At 43.2% G+C, this 24,967-nt stretch overlaps 1 protein-coding gene across 1 annotated transcript in view; it reads left to right on the plus strand.

Moving 5' to 3' along the window:
* The window catches only part of exd3 (exonuclease 3'-5' domain containing 3), a 52,575-nt gene extending 29,043 nt beyond the window's left edge, over window positions 1-23,532 (plus strand). The window contains exons 19-20 of the mRNA XM_071540794.1: window positions 21,841-21,907; window positions 22,195-23,532. Of these exons, the coding sequence (XP_071396895.1) occupies window positions 21,841-21,907; window positions 22,195-22,568 (441 nt within the window). The 3' untranslated portion in view covers window positions 22,569-23,532. The remainder of the gene's footprint in view (window positions 1-21,840; window positions 21,908-22,194) is intronic.
* The last annotated feature ends 1,435 nt before the right edge of the window (window positions 23,533-24,967 follow it).

Consider the following 24,967-nt stretch of genomic DNA (forward strand, 5'->3'; position numbering starts at 1 on the left):
AAACAAGCGAAAACTCGCAGTTCAGTCGCACACTAGCTCTGAAACCGCAACACGTTTTATAGTCTCACCACAAAGATGAGTTTAGTGTGCATGTGTGTGCGTTTGCCTATATCTGTCATGCATAAAGCAAAGTGGAATAACATTGCTATTAAAAGCTTCTCAACTATTCTCACTATTTCAAGAACCTGCGTGATTGTAAGTGTGTTTGTTTGTGTCTGCGTTTGTGCGGCGTCTCTGTGCGTATGTCGTTCTGCGTGTAGTGCCTGTCTGGAAAAAAACTGGGGTAGAATTTGTGTGTCCCGCCGTTTTGCCGCTCTCCCTCCCCTTTCTGGAGACGAGAGGGAGCGACAGTGAGAAAGGGGAGGAGGAGATGGGTGGGTGGGGTGGGGGGGGGGGGACATTCCATAGACACGCCAAGACATTCCGAGGGAAACCATCCCAAATATTTCCCACTGTGTGTGGCGAAGGCTCCGCGTCTCCTGTTACACACACGCACACACATACTTTGAGAAAGTGCTACAAGTGCACACACACACACACACACACACACACACAGTAGGAGAAAGTGTTACAGACACACGCACACACAGTTCATTCTCGCAATCACTCTCTCTCTCTCTCTCGCATACACACATGTAGAGAGGTGCTGGGAGCGTAGAGGACTGACTCGCAATTATGAGTGAGTGATGGGCAGTCCGTGTGTCCGTCTCTGTTTTCTGTTTGTCTCGAGGTTTTCTCTGTCGACATACTGTCGCAAAGTCTGTCTCTCTGTCTGTCTGCTAGGGGGCCAGATCAGGAAAACCCATCATGATTGCTGTGAGTGAGTAAGAGAGTAAGCAAGTGAGTAAAACAAGACTATAAGACAGAGAATATAAAGCGTTTACTTGGCTTGCTTGAGATGCTTAGGTGGCTGCGGAGTGGGTTTTTATGAGGATGACTCCAGACTGTCAGATGACACAAAACTTGCCAACATGTAGATAACAGAATACACTGGAATACGTATAGAAGTATATGAAAGAGAAAACCATGATTCACACTCATTTGGAAGCCCTATGCAAGGGTAAATACAAATTCACATCAGTGTGATAGGTGCAGTGCAAATGTTTTTATATTGCATTGCTAAGAAGAAAAGCTACATAAATGCTGACTAAAAACTGTGAAACTTTTGTACTTTTCATCCCATATTTGTATCTTGTAAACTAGAGCTGCAACGATTAATCGATTAGTCGTCAACTATTAAATTAATCGCCAACTATTTTGATAATCAATTTATCGGTTTGAGTAATTTTTTAAGAAAAATACGTCAAAATTCTCTGATCCCAGCTTCTTAAATGTGAATATTTTCTGGTTTCTTTACTCCTCTATGACAGTAAACTGAATATCTTTGGGTTGTGGACAAAACAAGACATTTGAGGACGTCATCTTGGGCTTTGGGAAACACTGATCAACATTTTTCACCATTTTTTGACATTTTATAGACCAAACAACTAATCGATTAATCGAGAAAATAATCGACAGATTAATCGACAATGAAAATAATCGTTAGTTGCAGCCCTATTGTAAACAATGGACTCGTCATTATCTAAAGCAGTCATACCGGCAGTCATACCGGCTGATCTATGATCTATGGAATGTGAAATGGAGAAATGGATGAATCACACTCATTCAGTGGTTCAGAATGCTTATGCAGTGAAATCACTATTGAGTGTCATTTTTTGAAGATTTGCGGTAGATGGTTACAGGATTACTCTTTCTGGCTAGACTGTCAGTCAAAACACTGAACTTGTGTAACTCGGTGAGCGACAGAACGGTTTTTGAAAGTGTAGAAAAACAGACTGCTAGGTTTTAACCTGTGAGACTTGTCTTCAGCGTCCCTGACTCATGTTGAGGTTCTCACGCCTGTCTTGGCAGACACAATAACAGATACACATACACACACACAGATAGATAAGCAAGAAGACGAGCCATCAGTCACCAAGCATCTGGTCTTTAAGAAATCACGTCTGCTCTCTTTTCCCACAGTCGAATTGGCCCCAGGATAACATAGCAACCCAATGACACCTGTGTGTGTGTGTGTGTGCATACATGTGTGTGAGAGAGGGAATTTAATAGTCATTCAGGAGCTGCAGAGGTTTGTGTTACACAGCAAGGGGAAGATGAGTGTGTGTGTGTGTGTGTGTGTGTGTGTTCAAGGACATTTAATTAGGGATTGTGATCGTTCTAGAGTTAATAATCTATGCTGCCTCCTCTTTACATCCCGACCTTCTATTGGATCCACGCCCCTTTCCCCACTCCTCTCCTCTTAGTCTCTCCTTCTCACCTTTCTGTCTCTTCATCCTCTCCCTCTCCCACTTTTCTCTCCTTCTCCCCTTTTCTCTCTCATTCTCTCTCCCTTATCTCTCATCCTCACTCTCTTCGTCTTTCTCTTCGTCATTATCATTTTTTTCTCTCCCTTTTCTCAATCTACGTACACATGTATAATATACATGCAAAGCTTACACACATTCATTCATTCATTCATACATACAAACAAACAAACAAACAAACACATGGAGAAGTATGTTTAAAGAAAAAAGAAACAATTGCTATCAGGGTACAGAATCATCCCCTACTCATAGATTTCAATTCAACAGATTCCTGTAGTTTTAAATCATTTATGAACCAAATGTGAACATCTATTTTGTTGGCCTGTCATGATATTACTGTGTCAACATTTTTGGCTGCCTCTGCTGCAAACACACTGTGAAATGGCAAAAAATGTGTATCCATACATACATGCAGATGTACTTTTACGAACAAATATACATGCATGCCTTCCTAGACATACCTAAAGACACAAATATACACAAACACATATGCATGCTAAATAAATTTATGCAGATACATAGGTGTCGAAAGACTAATTTTATCACAAACGCTCTCGAATATCCTCTCACTTTCCCTCACCTCTGTCCCCCCTTTTCTCCATTCCCCTCTCTTGCTCCCCCAACCTTCCTCCCCCACCCTCCTTCTCTCTATCTGTGTCTCCCTCTCACCCTCTGCTTTGCTCTCTCTCTCTCTCTCCCTCTCCATCTCTCTTTCTCTCCCTCACCCTCCTCTCTCACCCTGTCTCCCTGCTCCGCTCCACTCCCAGTCTCGCTCTCCGTTTCAGATTAGCCATGGCGAGGAATCCGGTGCAGCCGGCAGCTGGAATGTCCTGTTTGTCTTGCTCTGGGTTTTGTGTGTGTGCGTGTGTGTGTGTGTGTGTGTGTGTGAGTGAGTGTGAGTGTGTGTGTGTGAAGTTGGTGAGGCTGGTGCTGCTGTTTGATGTGTTCCATTGTCTGAGAGCCAAGCTGCTTCCTGCCCCTGCTTTCCCCAATAGCCTGAGAGAGAGAGAGAGCGAGAGAGAGAGAGGGGAAAAAGAGAGTGAGAGGGAAGGAGAGAAATTTAGAGATTACATGACAGTGACAGGTTGAGATGGAGTGAGAGAAGCAAGAACGGGGAATAATAAGGAAGAAATGGCAACGGTGAGAGAATGAGACGGCCAGAAAGAGGGATGAGAAGGGCAGGGAGAGATAGAGGGATGGAGAGGGGAGGAGAGAGTTAAGGAGGGAGGAAGAGAGGCGAGAAGGAAGGAGGGAGAGCCTTCAATAGGGCTTTTCCTCCAAACACCAATACAATGAAGTAGTGCGTAATTTCCCCTGTATTCCATGTGACCCCCCCCCCCACACACACACACACACACACACACACACACACACACACACAAACACACGCACACACATACACAAGGTTTCTCATACAAAAGGTGATATAGCTACTTATATCCTTGTTATTCAGCTGGTTGTACTTGGGTCTCTATCTTTAAGAAGTCAAATCTCTCTCTCCCTCCCTCTCTCTCTCTCTCCCTCTCCCTCTCCCTCTCCCTCTGTCTCTTTCTCTCTCTCTCTCCCTCTGTGTGTGTCTGGTCTATGTGTGTGTGTGTGTGTGGTCTGACACTGAGGACAGCACAGACAAGATAGATAAATGAGAGAAATGAGAAATTATGGGGAAGAAAAAGAGGAAAAGAAGGAGCGAAGAGGAAAAAGATAAGGGGGAAGGAAGGACAGGAAGAGAATGCCTGTGCGGACGGAGTGAGAGATGAAAAACAATTGCGAATAAAGAAATGCCAGAGGAGAGAAAATAACTTTATGAAAGAGAGAGCATGTTTAAGTGTGTGCTGAGCATGTGCGTGTGTATGTGTTACATTTCCTTGTGAAAACACGGACATGCATAAATCATTCAACATGTGTTTTTGTGTGTGTGTGTGTGTGTGTGTGTGTGTGTGTGTGTGTGCATGTACATATGTATGCGTGCATGTTGCTGGCTGGTGGAGGGGTTTTGACGGGGCAGAGCATTCCTGCTGGGTGGTGATGTCATGAGAACTAGCTCTCCGCTCGCAGACAGACAGCCCTGTTTATGTTCCCCTCCAGAGGAGAAACCGCACTGTGTGTGTGTGTGTGTGCGTGTGTGCGTGTGTGCCTGTGTGTGTGTGTGTGTGTGTTTCTGTCTGTCTATGTTATTGGCTCATGGGGGAGGTGGGGAAGCCGAGAGGCACTCGAGGGGGTCTACTTTCCCCGGCCGCTCGGGGAGAGGGAACCACTTACTGATGCCTTCCTCTGAAACATACACACAGAAAGAGGAAGTTTCTCATGTTTTGCAGAGCACAGTAGCTGCTCAGCCAGACTGCGCTGCTGTGAGTGATTGCCCTCTGCTTCTAAATAGTCTCCTGTGGGAGCCGGCATTCTTTGCAGTATAAAAACAAAGCTTACATCAGCTGGTGACAACACTGTGACATAGAAAACACATATTAAACTATGCAATACTGGAAACAGTCATACATAAAGGGAAGACGTATATCATATGTATTTTTTAGGTTCACAAATCAGACTAAGCAAATAGTTAAGGCATGGCCGAGTAGACCTGGGCCATACAAAACCAGTCACAAAAGTAGGTCAAGGATTTGTTTGCTAATCAGTCAAAATTGAAGCACTATGTATAGTATGGATTACCTACTCCTTTTCTCCATTAAGGCATATCATGTGGTGATTCAAATTTTGCTTCCCAGCCCATTAATAATAAGGAAAAGTAAATGGGTAATAGGCTGGAAAATGTTGTGTGAACAAGGCCTAACAATCGTATTTTCATCTCCCGGGTACTGCTGGTATGGCTGTCTTTGTGTCTGTGGTCATGGTTTAATGGTTTCCCTTGCGATAGTGAAATGTGATCTACAGTCCTTGCAGCTCAGTGAATCATAGATCATTCTCCCACACTCAACGCTCAGTGCAACATAGCAAGCTGTCCTAGCTAATTCTCCCCGTACTATACACAGTTACAATGATAAAGAAAACTGTCAACCATTGCTAATAAGTACTAGTGAGAAACGTCCACGAGCTTCTAATATGGTATCCGCCACACATAGTCATGCTCAGTAGCCATGCTAGCTCACTTGTGATATTAGAAATGAGTCCTTTTTGGAGAGACACAAATACTTTCAAAGTGTTTTTGCACTTGGAGCTGATTGCTATGGCTTCAGGAGAGGGAACCCCCAGGAACAGCTTGATTGTAGGTTTAAGAATTTGAGGGTTACAGCAATTTTCTGTGGAAGCAAACAACTTAACAGGCTGACGTGGAACCAGTGCTCTGGTTTGCTTTGCGTCATGCTTTTTCCCTGTAGACAGCTCCTGCGATCCAGCCTCTGTTTACTGATCGATTCAAGACTGCTTTCCCTTAGTTGTCATGATACCACAGTTTACCACAAAGTATTTAGGATTTTGCACCAGACCAAGTACCACAATACCAAACTGCGCAAGAGCACAGAAAACTATAAATTAATGGTTCAAAGGTTAGACATATGGTTGCATCTCTCTCACATGTTAGGGCAGCCAAACCAAGCTCTATTTGACCATGAATTTGACACTTGTAATAAAACAATACTTAAGAGTCATTGGCATGTTTTTCTGCATTTCTCATGTTTTCTCAGTGGGTACCATTCAGTGCGTCAGCAAATTCATGAGAGGAAGAGAAACCTAGTGTTTCGCAGGTTTATTCTTACAATACCAACATCCCCTGTGGCATGAGGGAGTCCTAGCTAGCAAATCATTTCCCCCCATGTTGGAGATCTTTGTCTCTGTCTCCTGCCTGGTGCCAAATGAATTTATAGTAATTCGTAATTTAGTAGAAGTGCTGTTAGAAACAAACTAAAAATGTTTCTAGAAAAAAATATCTCACAAAACCCTCTGTGATTTACTTAATTGTGGTTTTAGCACAAAACATGTTGGCTATGGATAATGTCATTTTTCTGTATTTTTAACCAATTAAATAGTTGAAAATATGAGTAATTTTAGTCTTTAGATCTCCCCCGTTGCGTGTTCCAGCTATGTTTAGTATCCTGTAAGCTCCCCATGGGTTACAGGTAGAGTGGGCTTTTTGGTCTCCTGCTATTCTGTGGTCATATATCTTACACATACATGTACAGTACTTGTGCACACAGACACACTCCTCCTTCAGCATGAAAAGAGACATGTACATCAGTCATCTTCATTCCTAATCCTAATTAATACAATTAACCAGCAATATTCTGTGTCCTGAAGAGCAGGATTTAGAACCACTGATCTACATCTTCATAACCCGTCATATCTCCTCTCTATCTCATGTGACCGGAGTTATTTTCTCTATATGCCTGTGTATGTGCGTACTGTGCATGCAAGCTTGTGTGTATGCAGTTCCTGAGAATGAGTTGCGTCAACAAATTTAAACCTCATGGAGACGCAGAGAATAGATGGTAACCCCCCACATAGTCTGAGGTTTGTGAACTCAACCACTGTACTGTGTGTGTGTGTGTGTGTGTGAGAGAGAGTGCACGCATGTGTGCATGTCAGAGTCGATGTGCCTGTGATGTATTGCTGTTTTCGCAGAGTATTTGACTTCACTCTCTCATGTGTGTAACTTGGTATATGTCATCCATCACTGTGAGACAGTGTGTGTTTTTGTAGGTTGTGTTTTGAACATAGGCCTGTGCGTTCCTGTGAACATTCTTGAAGTGTCTGATCTGCATTCATGTTCTCTGCTTGCGTCTGCTTGTGCGTGCGTGTGTGTGTGTGCTGGTCTTGGGAAAGGGAGGCCAGCCCAGCCTTAAAACTAAGTCTTGTAGTGGTTCTTCCCAAAGCCTGCAGTTTGCGTGATGCGATGCTATCAGGAGGTTAGGAGTCTGTTTGCTTTGGGAGCCCTAGGCTTGGCGGGCACACACACACACATTCTCCCTGTCTCTGTCTCTCTCTCTCTCTCTCTCTCTCTGTCTCTCTCTCTCTCTCTCTCTCTGTCTCTCTCTCTCTCCTTCCTCTCTCACTCACACACTCAGATTAAAGTGAAAGTCCTTGCGGGGTGGGAATGGTCGCAGGCAGACCCCCCCCAGGGACCAGAGAGGTAGAAGGCTGGAGAGGTCAGGCTGCTTGGCCTGGGAAAGGCCTGAGAGAGCAAAGGGAGGGCAGGCTGGATAGATAGATAGAGAGAGAGATGGAGAGATAGGGATAGGAAGAGAGAAGAGAGCAAAGAGAGAGTAGAGAGAGGGGGATATAAATATATATACAGAGAAAGAGATAGGGAAAGCAACAGGGGGAGGAAGGGAGAGGGGGCAGAGAGATGGATAGAAAGAAAGAGCAGAGCGAGGGAGCAGTAATGAGAGAAATAGAGAAAGAGGCAAATTAAAGGAGAGATCAGGCAGAGAGAGACTATTATAGAGAGATTGGGATCGGGAAGAGAGAGGGAGAGAGAGAGATAAAACAGGAGTGGAAGCCAGGACCTCGGACTTCTTGGACTTCAGGGCTACTGAGAGACATGCAGGATATAAATGGAATGGAAAATTAGACCCGCAGTAGGTAAAAAAATAAAAGACGATGATGATGATGCGCCACTTGCGTCTTTCCCCTCTTCCTCCTCCTCCCCTTACAGGCCAAGCGAAACCAGTTTTTCTCACAGGAACTGCATGCTAGCATTTTAACTCATGTCATGAAGTTTGAGGAGTCCTCTAACTCGTACCTATAAGTGTTTGCATGTGTGTCTTCTAGTATTTAGCCATCTTTTTGGCAGCAGGTTGGCCTGCAGTTAGATAGGCCAGCTAGTGTAATGTAGTAATCCTTGATATGTACAGGAATGGGCATTCATTGTGATCAGGTCATTGGAGGGTTTCACATCTATGATATCCATAAAGAAATGCATATATGCAATGGCAATGTATGTGTGTATCTAGGAGGTATATGCAAAAGAAAAAAAATCCTATTATATCCCAATAAAGTCAAGTAAATGACAATATCCAACCTAAATTTGTAAAGAAAATTTAAAAAGAAATTAAAAAGCAAATGTTATCATCATGAAACAGCATTGTATTCCTTAATTCTCGTTGATTCTGTGTACAAGTGCTTCAGCCTGCTATTGGCTGCTATTGGCTGGTACTGACCCTTTCAGTCATCTGGACCCTTTCAGTCATCTGGACTCTGAACTCAAGTATTTCTGTAAGCTTTTAGACTCCATGTTTGTGTTTGCACGTGTGCCTGTGAGGTGGGTGGTTGTGGGTGTGACTGGGTGTGATGGTCTAGTATTAGTGTGCTGTTTGGGTGTGTGTGTTTGTGGTTATGGGTGTAGCTTTCTGCCTGTGCCACTGCTATCTGGTAACCATAGGACCGTTAAAGTGTGTCTGTGAGAAAAATGGAGAAAAAGAGAAAACACCCACTTTTGGTTTATCCCACCTACTCAAACCAAGCAGCATATCCATCCCTTAATGTTGCAGCTAAAGCCACCCAGCGTCACCCTTTGTTGTCAGTGGAAACCAGAGGTGACTGGAGTGCCTGAGTACCTGTCTGTCTGGATGAGCCCATCGACCTCTTACACACACACACACGCACACACACACACACACACACACACACACACACTGGCCTCCTTGGACGCAGGGAGCCCTTTCTTTCTTTCTTTCCCTCCATTTTCCTGCTGTCTATTTTGGTCAACTGGTGGCCCGTTCCCACAGTGCTGCTGTTCCCATGGTTATCGCCGCGGAGATAGCAAAGGGGGTTGGGGGGGGGGGGGGGGGGCTTGACAGAGAGCGGGAGAGACAGCGTTGCTCTGTTCTAAGAGATAGGGGACTCTGTGGCTGTAGAGGAGGAGGGGGGGGATTGGGTGTGTGGATGAGTATGGGGTGTGTGTGTGTGTGTGTGTGTGTGGTGCGTGACTCCCATGAACATCACTAGTGGCCTCTGAGACCAGGGTTCAGCCGATATGGGTTTTTGAAGACTGATACAGATACAATTTTAGATTGAAGCTGCTAGTAACTGATATTTTATATATCATATCTTTAATATCCCAAAAATTACAAGGGTGGAAAAGCCTCTTAAACAGCAGTTAGACCACAGGACACAAACTCTCCATTAATACGCAGGATAATAATAATAATAAACATTATTCATGCGTGTGGTATATGTGTGGAATCCAATTAAAATATGGCATTAGAATTGATTCAGGTTAAGGGCTTCCCTCAGACAACCAGTGTAATATTGATCAATATATATATATACAATAAATATGTAATTAAACATATCCATTATTTTATGGTCTAATTGGATGGAATTTTGTTAAAATATATTATAAATTGTATGACATATTTTATATCGTCTAAAAAGCTAATTAAAATACTCTGAAATATACTGAACAAAAAATAAAACATCCATCCATCATATTGGAGGTGGGCAACTGTAGCTGGCTGCTATTTGATTTCTAATAAAAGGCCAATATCAGCCTGAGACATCAACGTATATCTGTCTAACCCTATATGAGACTCCTGCTGGGGGTAGATGCTGCTTCCTGAGATAGAGAACTGAGGTGGGGTGCAGAGAGGGGTGGGGGGGGTGGGGAGGTGGAGGGGAAGGGCAGCGCCGGGAGCTGGTTAGGGGGTGAGGGCCAGCGAAAGGAGGGGGTGAGGGAGGGGTGCGGGTGGGAGTGGGGGGCTCAGAAAGAGGGACGGATTCAGTTCCCACACTTCTAATTACTGTGTCACTGGAGACTGAAAGGGGACTGCCCCTGGCCCTAGGGAATTTGCTGGGGCCGGTCGCAGAGAAAGAGAGAGGGAGCAAGGGGCGGGGGGAGGGGGGTTGTGGTGGGGGGGTAGAGGAGAGGAGGGGAAGGAGGGAGGGAGGGGTGGAATTAAAGAGGGTGTATGACACAGGAACTCTCTCCATCGTGCTTTCTTTTGGTTTTACCTCATTGCATTCACACCAGAGGTGAACCCCTTCACCGCAAGCCCCCCCCCCGCCCAAATACCCCCACCTCTCACCTCCGACCCACATCTCCTTAACCCTCTCTTACCCTCCTCCACCTCCGTCTTCTCTTTCCCTTGAGCCTTTGTTCACCATCTTGTACTGCTTCCTTTTTACCCCCTCCCTTTTTTTGCCCTCTCTCTTTCTCTCTCTCAACCTCTCTCTCTCTCTCTTTTTCTCTCTCTCTCTCTCTCCCCCCCCCCCCCTACCTCTCTGCTTTTCTGTTGGTGTGTTCTACTCCCGTGTCTCTTGTTGACATGGACGCTGCCAGAGACACTTTGAAGTCCATCAACAGACACACACACACACACTGATTTCTTATCCTGCATCATTATTGCCACTTAACCCTGAGCCTTTGCCCTCTTTTATTTGCCTTTATCTCACCCTCCCACTGCCTGTCCACTGTGGCTTGAGTGTGTGTGTGTGTGTATGTGTGTGTGTACTGATAATATATGTGGTTACCCTGAGAGAAACATACAAATGTGTGTGTGTGTGTGTGTGTGCTTGCTTGATGCATGTGTGATGTTGCTATCTAGCTCAGTGTGTCTCGCTGCATTGTCTCAGGGACCAGTTGGTCATTTGTGGTCCCAATAAAATCACTACCAGCAGACATCTTAGCACCCTTTGCTATCCTTTGTTGTGAGATAAAGCTTCCTGGGTGTGCACAGTCGGGATCCAGGTGGAGTTTTGTTTCTGACCCCATTCACCAGACAGCTGAGGTATTGATCAAAACTAAGTGTCAGGGGGCGGGGTGAGAGTTAGTAGTAAGTTGACAGTTTCTTTACTCATAAGGACTTGACCTCAATGCTTTGCATGAAAATACGGGCTACATAAGTGCCAAGTGAATCAGCACAAATAAGATGTAGTAAGTAAGATGCCAAAAAAGAAAGAAAGATAAAATAACAAGAAATGGGTGCGGGCTGTCTTAGTTTATTTCAACATAATATAAGATTTCTTAAACTGTATGTTGGGACACGAATTGGGTTGTGCGATTGTCTGGTTAGGTTTGTGTCCCAAAGTGACAAGAGTACTAGTATATTTTAATTTGTTTTTATTGGGATCCAGCTTGGTGAAAGTTTTAAGAACTGCTTGAATGGGCTGTGCCATATCAATAAGACACATCAATAAAAAGATAAATAAATACATACATATATAAACAAGCAAACAGCCCACGCCCATGTGAATCTGGCCTGCAGTGTATGCCTCAACTCACAGGGTTTTCTGGGAGAGTCGCTTCCTTTCCCTTCCCTCACAGTTCTTCAGGACGGAAAAGACCAGAACGGCCGCAGCAGTAGCAGCAGCAGCAGCCACCACCACTGTCAATATTTACAGTCCTGGATGAATCACTCTGCATTACAATAACATTCCCTGCGTGCCTGCCGGACTGCATGAATCTGGGAGAGATGAGAAAAAGGGAAAGTGAGAGAACGGGTAGGGGTGAGGGGGGGTTGAAGGGTGAAATATGCACCGGCAGCGATAAACGTTCAGCAAAAGAATCTGCCAGTGTCTCTCCCATGACGGGGCTGTCAGTGTGCGTGTGTGTATGGTTGTAGTTGTGAGTGTGTGTGTGTAGCTGAGTGTGGTGGATTCAGGTAGACTGGATGGAATGTCAGTTTGGAGTGTGTGGGTGTAGTGACAGTTTGAGGACTGTCTGTGCATGTCAGAAAGTTATAGTGTGTGGATGTTGTAACAATATCAGATTGAATGTGTATAGTGATAGCATGGGCAAAATTTACATTTATATGTAGAATTTAAATAGGTGCAGTGACAGCTAGTTCTATGTATATGTGTGTGTGTGTCCGTGTGTGCATGTGTGTGAGTGTAAGGGGCGCAGTGTGCATGGAGAAATGCGGGAAAAGCATTTGGGGTATCAGGTCTGTCTCCAAAACAAGACAAATGCTAAATGCCAGTTGCCTGGATCCTCTACATTTGAGAGACCCATATGTGCCTTCATTGCACATATGACCGCCCCACAAATCCAACCATTTGTCCCTTCAACAACGGTGTTTTCCAAACGAAATACAGGGAGAGAGGGCTCCCGGGGTTTTCTCCAACCTTAAAGGTAAACCATGAGTTTTCTCTCCATGTATCCTTGTCAAATGGGTTGAGATAACAATCCAGAGTGCTGTGATCTCAAGCCTCTGTGAACTGCATTATTGTGGCAAATTTAATTACACCCCCACGCCCCGCCCCGCACACACAAGTCCAATTTAACACTTAACTTATTGGTCTACCAGAAGGGTTTGCTTAAGATTTATCATGGCCTCATTAGACCAACTGAAAGAATGAGGCATTATTATTTGAGCCGCTTCTTGGCAACCGTTCTGTCTCAACTAATTTCAGCATAATTAACAGTATATCAGTGAGAGATTCCTTCACATATAGGATCCGTAGCATGTTAGTAGCAAGTTAGCAAGTTTGCAAGTGGTAGTAACATTTGGCTGAGCCACTGGAGGTGCTTAACAATCTTTGTTTAGAGGTTGAATTTCTAAACCACAGAGCAGCTTTCAGTGGTGATAACTCAACACTGAAATTAGAATGAATAAGAAGTACAGTTGAAAATTACAGTAGGCCAAGTGTTGCATGCTGCTTTCATGTGCTACCCATCGCATTAACCTTGCATCTCATAATGTTTAGTCTAGTTATTTTAATGTTAACCCAGAATAAAAAGCAACCTATCAATAGAGACTGGCTTGGGGTTTAATCCAGTTCTTTATGTTTTTGAGATGAGCTGTTTTTATCCCTCTTCAAAACCCATTACCCAGTGAGCAGCATTGTCAACGGACCTTTTCAGCACGTTGTTTTCCTGAGCTGTTTGGCTTAGGCAGGCCCCAGCTATCTGGCGTCTGAAGAGAGAAAAAAAGAGAGGACTTGGAGAAGGAGAGAAAGAAAGAGGTTAGAGGTGAGGGACAACGAGAGGGAAAAAGAGAGAGAGATTGAAGGGGGGAGGGAACAACATTGGAAAGGGTAAAGAGAGTTAGAAGCAAGACATAGGAGGGAGAGAAGACATAGGTTCAATTGGAGAGAGGGAGAGATAGAGGTCGGGGTTGAAGGTTGAGTGGGTAAAAAACAGAATGAACTGACTGTGCCAAGCCAAGGGAAAGCATTAGCACTATTTGTGTGACTGCTAGACCGTTATCTGCTAGACTCTAGACTATTATCTTCTTCATTACCCCTTTTACTGAGCTCCACTAAAGAGGGGCTAAGGGAGCGAGGGAGGGAGGGAAGAAAAGGCAGAGAGAAATGTTGAGGCCAAGTGGAGGGTGAGAAAAATGGTTGAAAGTGGAAAACAAAAAGAGTTAACAAGAAAAAGAAGCAGAAAGAGAGAGTTTGAGCAGGGGCTAGAGAGAATGTAGGAGAACGAGAGATTGAGCAGGCGATGCAGAGAAACAGTAACAGTCTCTAATCTGAGGAGCAGCAATAAATATACATGAGCTTCCTCCTAATCTCATGGAGTTCCTGGTGGTCTGTTACAACTGTTAATGTAATGAATTCCCATTAACTCAATAAAACATTAATGTAAAGACAGTTTGCAGTAAAGAGTGTAATAATCCTGTTATAAGTTTCTGATTAATGTAATAAGTTACCAACCATTAATGTAATAACGTATTACCTATTATATTACCTAACATAATAATTATTACAATTGTTTTATTACAGAATACAAAACTCAACACACAACTGACATACATTCAGATTTTATTATTCCATAAAAGCAAGTCTATAAAAATGATTTAAGCAGTGATTTAAAAGATCCCTTGTTAAATCAGATTTATCCAGCCTGAGCTCCTCAGGCAGGTCATTTCATGGTCTAGGAGCGCTAATGGCAAAGGCCCAACCACCTTTAGTTTTTAATCTAGACTTTGGAACAGCCAGTGGGGAGCTGCTGGAGGACCTCAAGCTGCGATCCGGCTCATAGGAGGTTATAAGGTCTGCAATATAGCTTGGTGCCAGACCCATCCATGCCTTAAAAGTTATCAGTAAAATCTTTAAAGGAATTCTTAAGATAATAGGTAACCAGTGTAAAGGTGCTGAGATCAGTTTGATCTAATCTTGTCCTTTTATTTAGTTGCCAACAGACAAAACACATAGTACACATACAGTAAGCACACAGTAAATAAATGCATACAGCAACAGCATCACCTAATGAGGGCAGCTCAAAACTAGTCTGGATTCCATTGGCCAACATAGCTAATGTATGTATGGCCTCTTATGCAAATGTATTTAAAAACTCAATCGTTGCTGGAACAAAAGATTTCCTGTACCTATTGGTGGGAAAGCTGAACCAGATGGGAGCAGCTGGAACTCACTATAAAGAGGTTGATGGGAGTCCAGAGAGATAACGTGCCTTTCGAGTGACTCTCGCTTGATATGCATTAGAAAAATCCTGGAGAGGGACTCCTACGATCTTTAGGCACACCTTAACTATGCTTCCAAACCAACAGATTATAGAAAACGTTTAAACAGATTCAAAGAAAGAAGAATAAAACACTTTCATAACTGTCTTTTCCACATTAAAACTCCTCAGTTTTCTTAAAAAGAACAGCCTTTGATCGCCCTTCTTGCACATGAGATCAGTGTTTGCCTCAAAGTTTGCCAACGGCTATGTACCCAAATATTTGTTCTGCTGCACCACCTTATCTGGCCACCACCTTTTATAAGGCTTGGCACAGGGGAAGCAGGCCTACAGAAATCTCTGCACATCTCTGTAATCTTGGGTACGTTCAGTTGTAGGAATGACCGCTCACACCAGCTAACAAACTGTTGTACAACTGGACCATGGCTCAGTACCTCATCATGAATGAAACAATCATCTGCAGACTTAATAGTATTGCAGGCCTGATTTGGTTTCATATAGTCAAAGAAAATTCTGTGTCATCCAGAGTGCTGGATATCATTGGATGACAATTAGTGTTGTTACGTTTTATAGACAGATATAACTGTGTCATCAGCATAACAATACAAATGTATGCTATGTTGGCAGATAATATGTATGTAGCAGCATGTCATTTACAAATAAGATGGGACCCGGAATTGAACCCCTCAGGACCTCATATCATGTCTGCTGAGGAAGAAGATGAGTTGCCTGTGGTGACTGAAAACGTTCTATCGAAAGATAGGAGGGTAACCACTGAAGAGCTACGCATATTCCTGAGCCCAACCCAGATTCTCAAGCGATCTAATAAAATGGTTCAGTCAGCAGTATCGAAGGCTGCACTGAAATGGAATATTCCCCAGTCTGCTATTAAAAGAAGGTCATTGGTCATTCTGAGGACAGCAGTCTCTGTGCTATGAAGTGTCTAAAACCAGATTAGATTTTCTCAGGTATTATTTTCACTCAAAGGAGAAGGAATGGATTGAGACCTTTTTCTAAAACCTTGGATAAAAAGGACAGTTTGGAGATTGTCCTGTAGTTTGCAGGAGACATGGTCTCAAGACTAGATTTCTGCATGTTTAAAACTAGAAGGAAAACACCAGTGGCCAGAGAGGTATATAGATGAAATACTCATACTGATCAAATACCTCTTTAATAAACTTCTTGGGGACCGGTGGAGGATACAGGACACTTTCTCCTCCAAGATCAGGGGGAGAAACGGCTTCAAATCTCCTCATCATGGTGCTGGTGACTCAGTTGGGTAAGGCACATAACGTGTAACTGTAACATGTCAGTTTTAATTTCTGTAGCCAGCTAGAAGCATGTGTGTTGTTTTTGTTTATTGCAACACCGATTGTACTGTGAACATTACATGCTTCCGCTTCAGGCATAATGGCCAACAAGAAATGGATGATTGACAAGGCTACACCCCCTCAGCCTGCTAAGAACTGTCTGAGCAGAGAGAAAGGAGCATTAAAGAAGTTATTACAAATTAGATGAAAAAAACCTTAAAAAATAACACAAATAACAAAAAAACAACCCATAGTACGTACGTACGACTGAATTGAAATCAATTCACTTCAATTCACTTGAATATTCCCTACATACATGACAATATCCATATAGTTTACATAAATATAAGCATGCATGCACATGCACTCATACATACACACACACACACACACACACACACTCTTAACAACTCTTAGCAAGCTTTATACAGTCATACATTACAACACAGACCTATATGGTTTGCATCCATGGGAAAATCAGGAAGGAAATAATATGACTTCCATGCTTTGTGTGTCATGCAGGTGAAATGAGTGGGTGTGAGGTGAGTCAGGGAAGGGTGTGTGTGCGTGTATGTTTGCATGCGAGTTAGTGCATCTGTGCATGCCTGTATATGTGTGTGTGTGTGTGTGTGTGTGTGTGCGCGCGTCTGCGTGCATGTGTGAGTGTGTGTGTGAAGTGAGTCAGAAGAAGGTGTGTGTGATGTCAAGCCCGGACAGGCTCTCCTGTGGTCCAAGTTCAAGTTGCTGTCAGGTGGTAGTGGTTAGTTAACAGAGCTGGTAATTACCTCAGACTGACTGGGGCTGAGACACTGGCCAGATACCCTCAGGATACTGTGGGAAAGTAGACAGAGTGAGTAGTTCAAACCAGTATTTCCCTTGTGTTCCCACTGCGGCACGAAAGTTTCCCCCCAGGTGTATTCATATATATGTGAAGAGTTTTGGTCCAAAAGGACACATCCACCAATTAAAAAAATGACAAAATGATTGATGGCACATAATTGAAACAAATTACAGTGTATTTAAAAATAATAGTAACCTTCAGTCTTCAGTTAACAAAATGATGCAGGCATAATGATAAGACTGCATCCGTTATATTGAATGATGAACTTGTATAAAAATGAAAATTATAGCTATTGCATTTGTTTGTTATCTCATATTCTGTTGACTGTAATGCTTGTTTTCAGCTATGACATTATATTTAGTGACAGATTTAAAGTGAAACACGATTTTGATATGATAATGCTGTCTTGTGCAGTATATATCAAACATTATGATACAGATTTTTATGATAAGCCTATGGGAAAACATCAGCCCATTATCACTTTGACTCGTACCCAGTGCCTAAGGGGTTCATGCTTCGTGCATAGCGAGACATGCGGGAGCCGCAGACGTGCCGCCTGTTCCGTGTATCTCGGTGTTAATGCTTCTCATGACGACCGTGCGCCTGAAACCTTCTGTACTTTTGTGGCACTGTAGGAAAATTCAGCTCTCCACATCCCCCCCAACAAGAAAAAAGAATCCCACTGGAATCAACTAGTTGCTACAGATTTCAGGTGGTGCACGACCTCGCGCACGACTCCAACGTGCCCAGTTGTTTTGGCAGCAATTATGTAATTATAACCACAATTACGTCATTTTGACCGCGCGCACTCCGTCTGGAGCGTTTCCGCATAAAGCATGAACCAGCCTTAATGGTCATGATGCATAACCAACATTTTGAACTGTAGACAAGGTATTTTGCCAACTATTGTGATCACCAGTATTTTATTATGGCATCTCTCATGTCTCTTACTGCCCACTATGGTATACACTTTTATTTAGTGAAATTTTGCAATGTTACCCATCTGCATTTCCTCAAAATGATACCCATATATCATCATCTTACCATGTGATTTCCACCAAGAAAGATTTGGTTGCTGTTATGTTTCCTTCACCTAAAATTGGCAGCAATGCAGTATGCATTTAGCAAATAATTTAAAATTTTATTTTCTTCTTTTTTTGGCGTTTTTGCCTTCATTAGACAGACAGTAAAGAGAGTCAGGAAAGGGATGACATGTCTGGGACGTCGCAGTTACTGAACCACCAGGATCCCCCTTACACTTAATCTTAAAACAGTGCGTTTATTTCTATCAGCAGTTATTTTAGCAGTTAAGTAAAACGTAACCTCTGTTCAAAGCCTTTGATTTTGTGATTGGATGTCACCTCTGTGGACACCAGTATCACTTTGCATGATAGGTGGTCACACTTTGTTTCCACTAGAAGATAACCATCAGTCAACGTTTTCAGTGGAGGAATGCAGAAAGCATTGAGGTGTTTCCACAATGAATGGAATCCGGCCTCTTTTCCGCAGTTCGCTTCCATCAGTGAAAATTGTTTGTAACACTGCCACTGTTAGCAAGCATTCAGATCACCTAGCATGACCTCAGGACTGTGTGGGAAAGCAGAGGGAAAGGTCAAACCTCTTAGCTTCTCCATGCTCTTCTTTTGTACAGCGTTATAAGAGGCTGCTTTTTCTGGTACAGCTTGACTTTCACCAGCATCCCATTTTGATTAGGCCTACATCATTTCACAGTTGTAATGAAAATGTATGTCTGTCCAATAAAAAAACAGAATGACAGGGAATCAAAGATGGCAGAACGTTCCATAAATGGGTTGATGGTAGCAGACAAGGGATGTGTTGTATATGATTTTATTTTTATTTTTCAAGGAAAGGATACTGTAGTTTTAAGAAGAGGACGTTCTATTCTTATACAAAAGTATATATATATATATATGTATAGTTTTAGACCACAGCATGCTTGGACAGTAGCCTAAAGTATTGTTAACCTTTCCTTTGACATGAAATTCACATTGAGATCATTGTAACATTTTCAAAGGGCGCCTACGTGTAGAAATTCATGGCATAGTGCATTTCTCGTTTCCCTTCTCCTGTCGCTCTTCCTCCCTCCAGTTCCCACGCTGCCCCTTACCTGACTCCACCACAATTTGAATCAAATCACTCATGCCCAATTGGCTGGCTGCTCTGACCACGTGACCTGAAGCAGTCCTGAAGGCCCCGCCTTTTCAAATCGGTCTAGGATTTTCCCATGGGAGCAGCCTACAGAGCCGGTGCTGCTGTGCGTGTGTGTGTGTGTGAGTGAGTGTGTGTGAGCGCGTTAGGGAAAAGTCTCCCACCCCCCCCTCCCTCCCTCTTTCCCCCTCCCTCCCTCTTTCCCCCTCCCTCCCTTTCCTACCTCCTCTCCACTATCCCCCTTTCTCTTCTCTCTTTTTTTTCCACCACCTCCCATCCTTTGAAACACAGTATCACACTTAGATAGCCTTTGTTGTCACGGCAAGGAGCATTCTTTCTCCGGCACGGCCACACGGAGTGTGAGAATGCGGGAGGTGCTCTGGAAAAGAGAGAAGGAACAAAAGACAAAAAGAGTAAGAAAATTGGGCAGTGTATCAAGCGTCCCACACTTTATGAGCTAAATAGGAAAAAAAAAACATGTTGTATTTGTGTTGGCCGTTGTCATTTCTGGAGGCATTATGACCTTAAGGCCCCTCTGCAGCCAGAAGGAGAAGGCTGAGGCTCGGCCCGTGCTTTCTGTGTGGCTAGACACACAGGAGCCGCAGACGAGCCGTCCGTGTGCCTTGGCATTTATGCTTATCACGCTTTTCATGACAACTGTGCCCCTGAAGATTTAAGTACTTTAGTGGCGCTGTAGGAAAATTCAGCTCTCCACATCCCCCAACAAGAAACAAAAACCTCACTGAAATCAGCCAGTAGTACCGGTTCCTCTTCGTTCGGCCAATCCCGGATGCAGGTGCTGTGGCGCCGTCCGCATTGTTTCAAATTTCAGGTGGTGCAATTGTAATGTACGCAGTCGTATCATAAAGCATAAACCAGCTTTAAGCTCGGTCTGTCCACAGATTGGTTTATCTGTAAATCTGTTAATATCACTGTGAAACATGTCATGATGTGTCTATGGTGAATTTCTAGATTAACATATTTGTATTTGCTTATTTGTATTACCTTACTAACCTTGTTTTTCTAACTAGTTATTAATTTGTTCATTCATTCATTCATTCATTCATTCATCTGTCTCTCTTTCCATATGTCTGTCCAATCTATATTATCTAATCTCCTTGTCTATTATAATTTAATAAGAATTGTTGCAATATTGTGTGTGTGTGTGTGTGTGTGTGTGTGTGTGTAGGACCCATGCACACACACACACACACACACACACACATAAACATACACAAAAGGTTTATTGGAGTTAAATTGAGTGTAAAACATTTTAAATCGTGTGTGGGTGTCTGTGTTGTGTGTGTGTGTGTGTGTGTGTGTGTGTGTGTCTCTGTGTGTGTGTGTGTGTGCCTGCCTGTCCACGGCTTAGCCTTGAGAGTTCAGAACAGGTTCTGACTTGCTCAACTCTGGGAAACTTTGAGCTGAGCAAATAGCTGGGTCTGTTTTCCTGGCTGAAGCCACACTCGCTGTATGTGTGAGCCATGTGTATGTGTTGTGAGCATTTGTATGCGTGTGGTTTATGCACACTGTAGTGTAGCCTGTGCGCATAGTGAGGTGTTTTGTCTGTGTGGTAAATTTTTCTGTGTGTGTGTGTGCGCGCTGTGCCCGTTTGTGTGTAAGGTAGAATACAAAGTACAGACTAGAGAGTGTGCTGAGGGAGAGAAGTTCTCCATTCCCACAGACAAGACAGGAGATGACACCTCTGCCATTCCCACACCTCCACTGTCTCGCTGCTCTCCTTTCTTGGCCTCGGTTACCACAGGGGCAAACACAACTCTGCATATGCACACAGAGCGGAGGGAACACGCACACCGACTCTTACATGAGGTGTATGCGCTGAGTGTGAGAGAGACAGACAGACAGACGGAGAAAGAGCGAGAGAGAGAAACTGGGCTGAATGAGCTTTCCTAAATGATGAAGGACGACTGTCTTACTTAGTGAGGTCTGTGAGTGTGGGTTGATTTACAGCCCACCTCTAAGTGGAATGCTGTTTGCTGGGTGGAGCTCAGGTGTGTTGACAAGGCTTTTAGCACTGACGTGCTGTCAGGATGGCTTACAGACGACTCTGTGTGTGTGTGTGTGTGTGTGTGTGTGTGTGTGTGTGTGTATGTGTGTGTGTGTGTGTGTGTGTGTGTTAGGGGCTGGCAAACAAGAGGTCACTAATGTCCTAACAGGGAAACCTTTACCATGGAGAAGGATAAAGCAGCATGGACGTGTGAACGTTACTGAGGCGTGAACGCTATCTCCACACACACACACACACACACATAGATCTGCTCTTTCTGTTGTGTGTGTGTGTGTGTGTGAGTGAGGGGGGGGGGGGGGAGCTACCTGAGTCTGGAGAATGATAAAGAAAAACCTACAGGGTTTCCCAAAAAGTTTTATTGAAGTTAAAGTTGGGTGTACATATACTATATACACAATATAAAGTACATGTTGTTTTATTGACTTCTGAAGAAGTTTGGTTTTGGCAAGGTGGCTCTCTATTACATCACCATGGCAACAGACATTGTTCTTGGTTAAGATAAAAGTAAAATGGTGGCAAGTGTGAAATTAACATTTTTATTCTTTGACCTATGTCATCTTATTGCAAATGTTCCATTAATTAGATTACAACCCAGTAAATCCAACAGCCCATGTAAACTCTGACTAAGTGAAGAGTGACAAGTCCATTATGGGGATATAAGGGATATAAGGACCCACTGAAAAAAATCTGAACATTTCTTATGCAACATTGTTTTTACTGCAGACACCTTGGACATGAGTGAAACTTATTGCAAAACACTAAAACACTTCCTCCTCTCTAATCCTACTGCTAATCCTGCTGTGTTGTTCCAGGTGTGTAACGGTGATCAGTACATGGCGCTGCCCAGAGAGGACATGGCCAGGCTGCTTAGACAGAGAGGTCAGTTAAATACCTCTGCCTATATGGAAACACACACAGTAACATGTCATCTCACTGCATGTCTGTTATCATACTGCATAGAACACATAATGACATATGTGCATGCCAGTACTTCTACTGTCTATGTTTCTTTAACCCTTCTGTCCGGTTTATTTATTGTTACTTTATTTGTGCCCTACTGCCCTTTGTATTATCATCTTTATAGATTATTTCTGTTAATTTTGATCATTGAAGAATAGCACCATTGTCTTGTGAAAAGTCATAGAGGTTTCTTGTTTTCTGTCTAGGATTTCTCGAGGACCAGGACCACACTGAGCTACAATCCCCTCAGCAGGAAGAGGAGGAGCCTGGTGACATCCTGACCTGTAGTGTGACCCCTGACCTCCCCAGGTACGTCCCTCAGTGTCGCTGGGCCCCCCTTTCAGCACTGGACCCCGACACCCTCACCTTTCCCGGGGGGGCCCACCTACAGCTCCACACTGTGCCCCCCGGCCTCCTACCGAGGGTACCGCTCTTCTACGTCTGCACCAGCTGCGGCAAGGTGTTCTGGGAAGGCTCCCATTTTGGCCGCGCCCTCTCCCAGTTTCAGGACGTGTTGCGGATAACAGATGAGGCCGCTTCCTCGGTCGGAGCATCTGTCAGAACGGCGCAGCAGAACTGATGGACTTAGAGCCGCCGCAGTTCACCAGATCCTCGAAAAGGCTAACGGCAATGACACATTTACACATTTTCACATTTAGCAGCCGGTCGTCATGAAATCTGTAGTCTTTTCCATACCGCCCATGTGCACAAAATCCTTACCTCGCACGCTAGTTCCAATTCGCCTTGTCAGACTAATTCTCTCGATAAAATAATGAGGGAAGCATAAAGGCTGTAAATGTAGGGTTTTAATGCAAGGCAGAAGTTTCAACGCCAACTTCAAATTTGTGATCTCTGCCTGAACATATGAATCATTTAGAAAAGGATTTAGATTTAGATTAAGTGACTAGCGCAGCCTATCTGGTAATCCTAGTAGCTGTATGACTGCGTTTATGGTTTGGTATATAATTTTTTAAAATCTGAATTGGGGTTCTGTATGGATGCTTGGGGACACTTACTCTCATCCTGTGTATTGGTAAACGGACAAGGACTGCCCATAGAGGTAAACTCTCCTGTATCGCTCCTATCTGGTATTTAAATTTGACCACCATGCCTAAAAACAAAGGACCTGTGTCGCCTCTGGATACCGAAGAACACACCAACTTTGCCGTGTCTCCTCATTTACACACCTCTTTCTATTGATTTATTGATCATTTTGTTCAACAATTTTGAACCCATTTTATTCGTGAGTTTAAATCAAACTTTATTTTATTTTGTATGTAGCAAAGACAGATGATGCTATGACTGCATTTTGGTATTTTTTATTTGTATTTACAATACCATGGTACTTTTTTTTTTATAAAGATGTTTATATTAAGAATCGCTTGTATTGAAGTGTAATATGTTGTCCTGAATCTCAGATCTGATATCACATCAAAGAGTCAACCCTCTTTTGATTTAAAAACTCCAATTAATTAACAATAGCCTTTGCTCCTGTGGCATATTTCCGTTCAATCTGAATACATTGTTATATGTTCTGTGTAATAATAAAGGGATTTTTCACTTCATTTATTGGTCTGTGAGAAGTAGTAATTCACATTCTGAGGTGCAGCAGATATTTTCTTTCACAAAGCAGTGGGACTAATACTGGACAGATTGATGAGATCACCGGAGCTTCGCTGATGTCTGTCTGTCAGGTGTAACACTACCAGTGTGGGGTTTCCTGCCCTCAGGCTCAGGGGCAGACGGGGTCACGGAGTAACCCAACACATACTGCCTGAATCCCCTTCCCTTACTATTTTCACATTCCTTCCTTTCCAACTTCCCTCCCTCTTTTCACAAATCCCACATTGGATCTGTCTGATTTGAGAAAATGACATTTTCCAAAAAGGTTTTCAGGTATCCAACAAGGAAAATTCTGTCCACGTAGAAACATGATGCAGGTGTTTTCTGGACGATTACATGCTGTTCATTTCATTGAAACGCTATTGGTTTTCTCTAAAAATCTATACAGCTATGTTAAAAACTACTTAATGTCACAAAATCTGAGAACTTACTAATTGCCCCACTACAACTCTGCATCATTCCCGGGGACGACATGTTTACTGTTTACTGGTTTAGTGTGGGTCCATCTCAGTCCATTTTAAGAAATGAATGGCAACTACTTGAAAGGAACTCGTGTCAGAAGTTTCGCAACCTCATGCGTGTGAATGGCAGGTTGGGATCCTCATATGTAAAGCACACACAGTTTAACGATTGCGTAACCTTAAGGGCAAGGTAAAATGTAAGCTTATAGGCTTTTGTTGCGGTAATGTTACACCATCCACCATACAGCTATCTGCCAGGATATTAGAAGTATTGTTATTTCTACAGAGTAATGTTACAGATGTGGGTATTGATGGCTGTGAATATGAACTTCGCCGTCCATTGGTTGGTGAGCCGTGTTGGACCTGAACCTGCTTCTCCCATGGGGGAAATCTGTTCGGCCCAAGAAGAAACTTTCTTGGACAAAGGAGATCCTGAGGATTACTTTGTCTCAGACATGGCTTACGAGTTCTCAGGCAGAGCTTCTCTGCAACCTGTGATGTTATGGTTATTGTAGTTTTTTGGCAGTCCTAAAACAGCTGGACTCATACGGCATGACAGAGAGAAATTCATATTCTAAATTGAATATGGATTTATGCTGTAATTTTGGAAAACTTCACATGTTTTTTTTTCCTGGAAACGTTTACGAATTTTACATCAATCACTAACCCTTGCCAAAAAAAAAAAACCCATAGTAATCCTGCAGGCTAATAAGTTTTAGAAGGACGCTACAAATTTAACAATTTCACAAGCCCCTATAGGAGTATTATAGGAATACCATAGGACAATTATAGTGACACCATAGGAAATAAAAAAATAAAACAAATTAGTACAAAGTACAATTAGGTCACCATGAACTTACTATTGACTACTGACACAGCATAAGTCTCTATAGGA

This window comes from Centroberyx affinis, unplaced genomic scaffold, assembly GCF_046629955.1.
Source record: "Centroberyx affinis isolate AG114_WGS23_722 - 3 ecotype Tasmania unplaced genomic scaffold, CSIRO-AGI_Caff_v1 ptg003720l_1, whole genome shotgun sequence".
Classification (NCBI taxonomy): Eukaryota; Metazoa; Chordata; class Actinopteri; order Beryciformes; family Berycidae; genus Centroberyx; species Centroberyx affinis.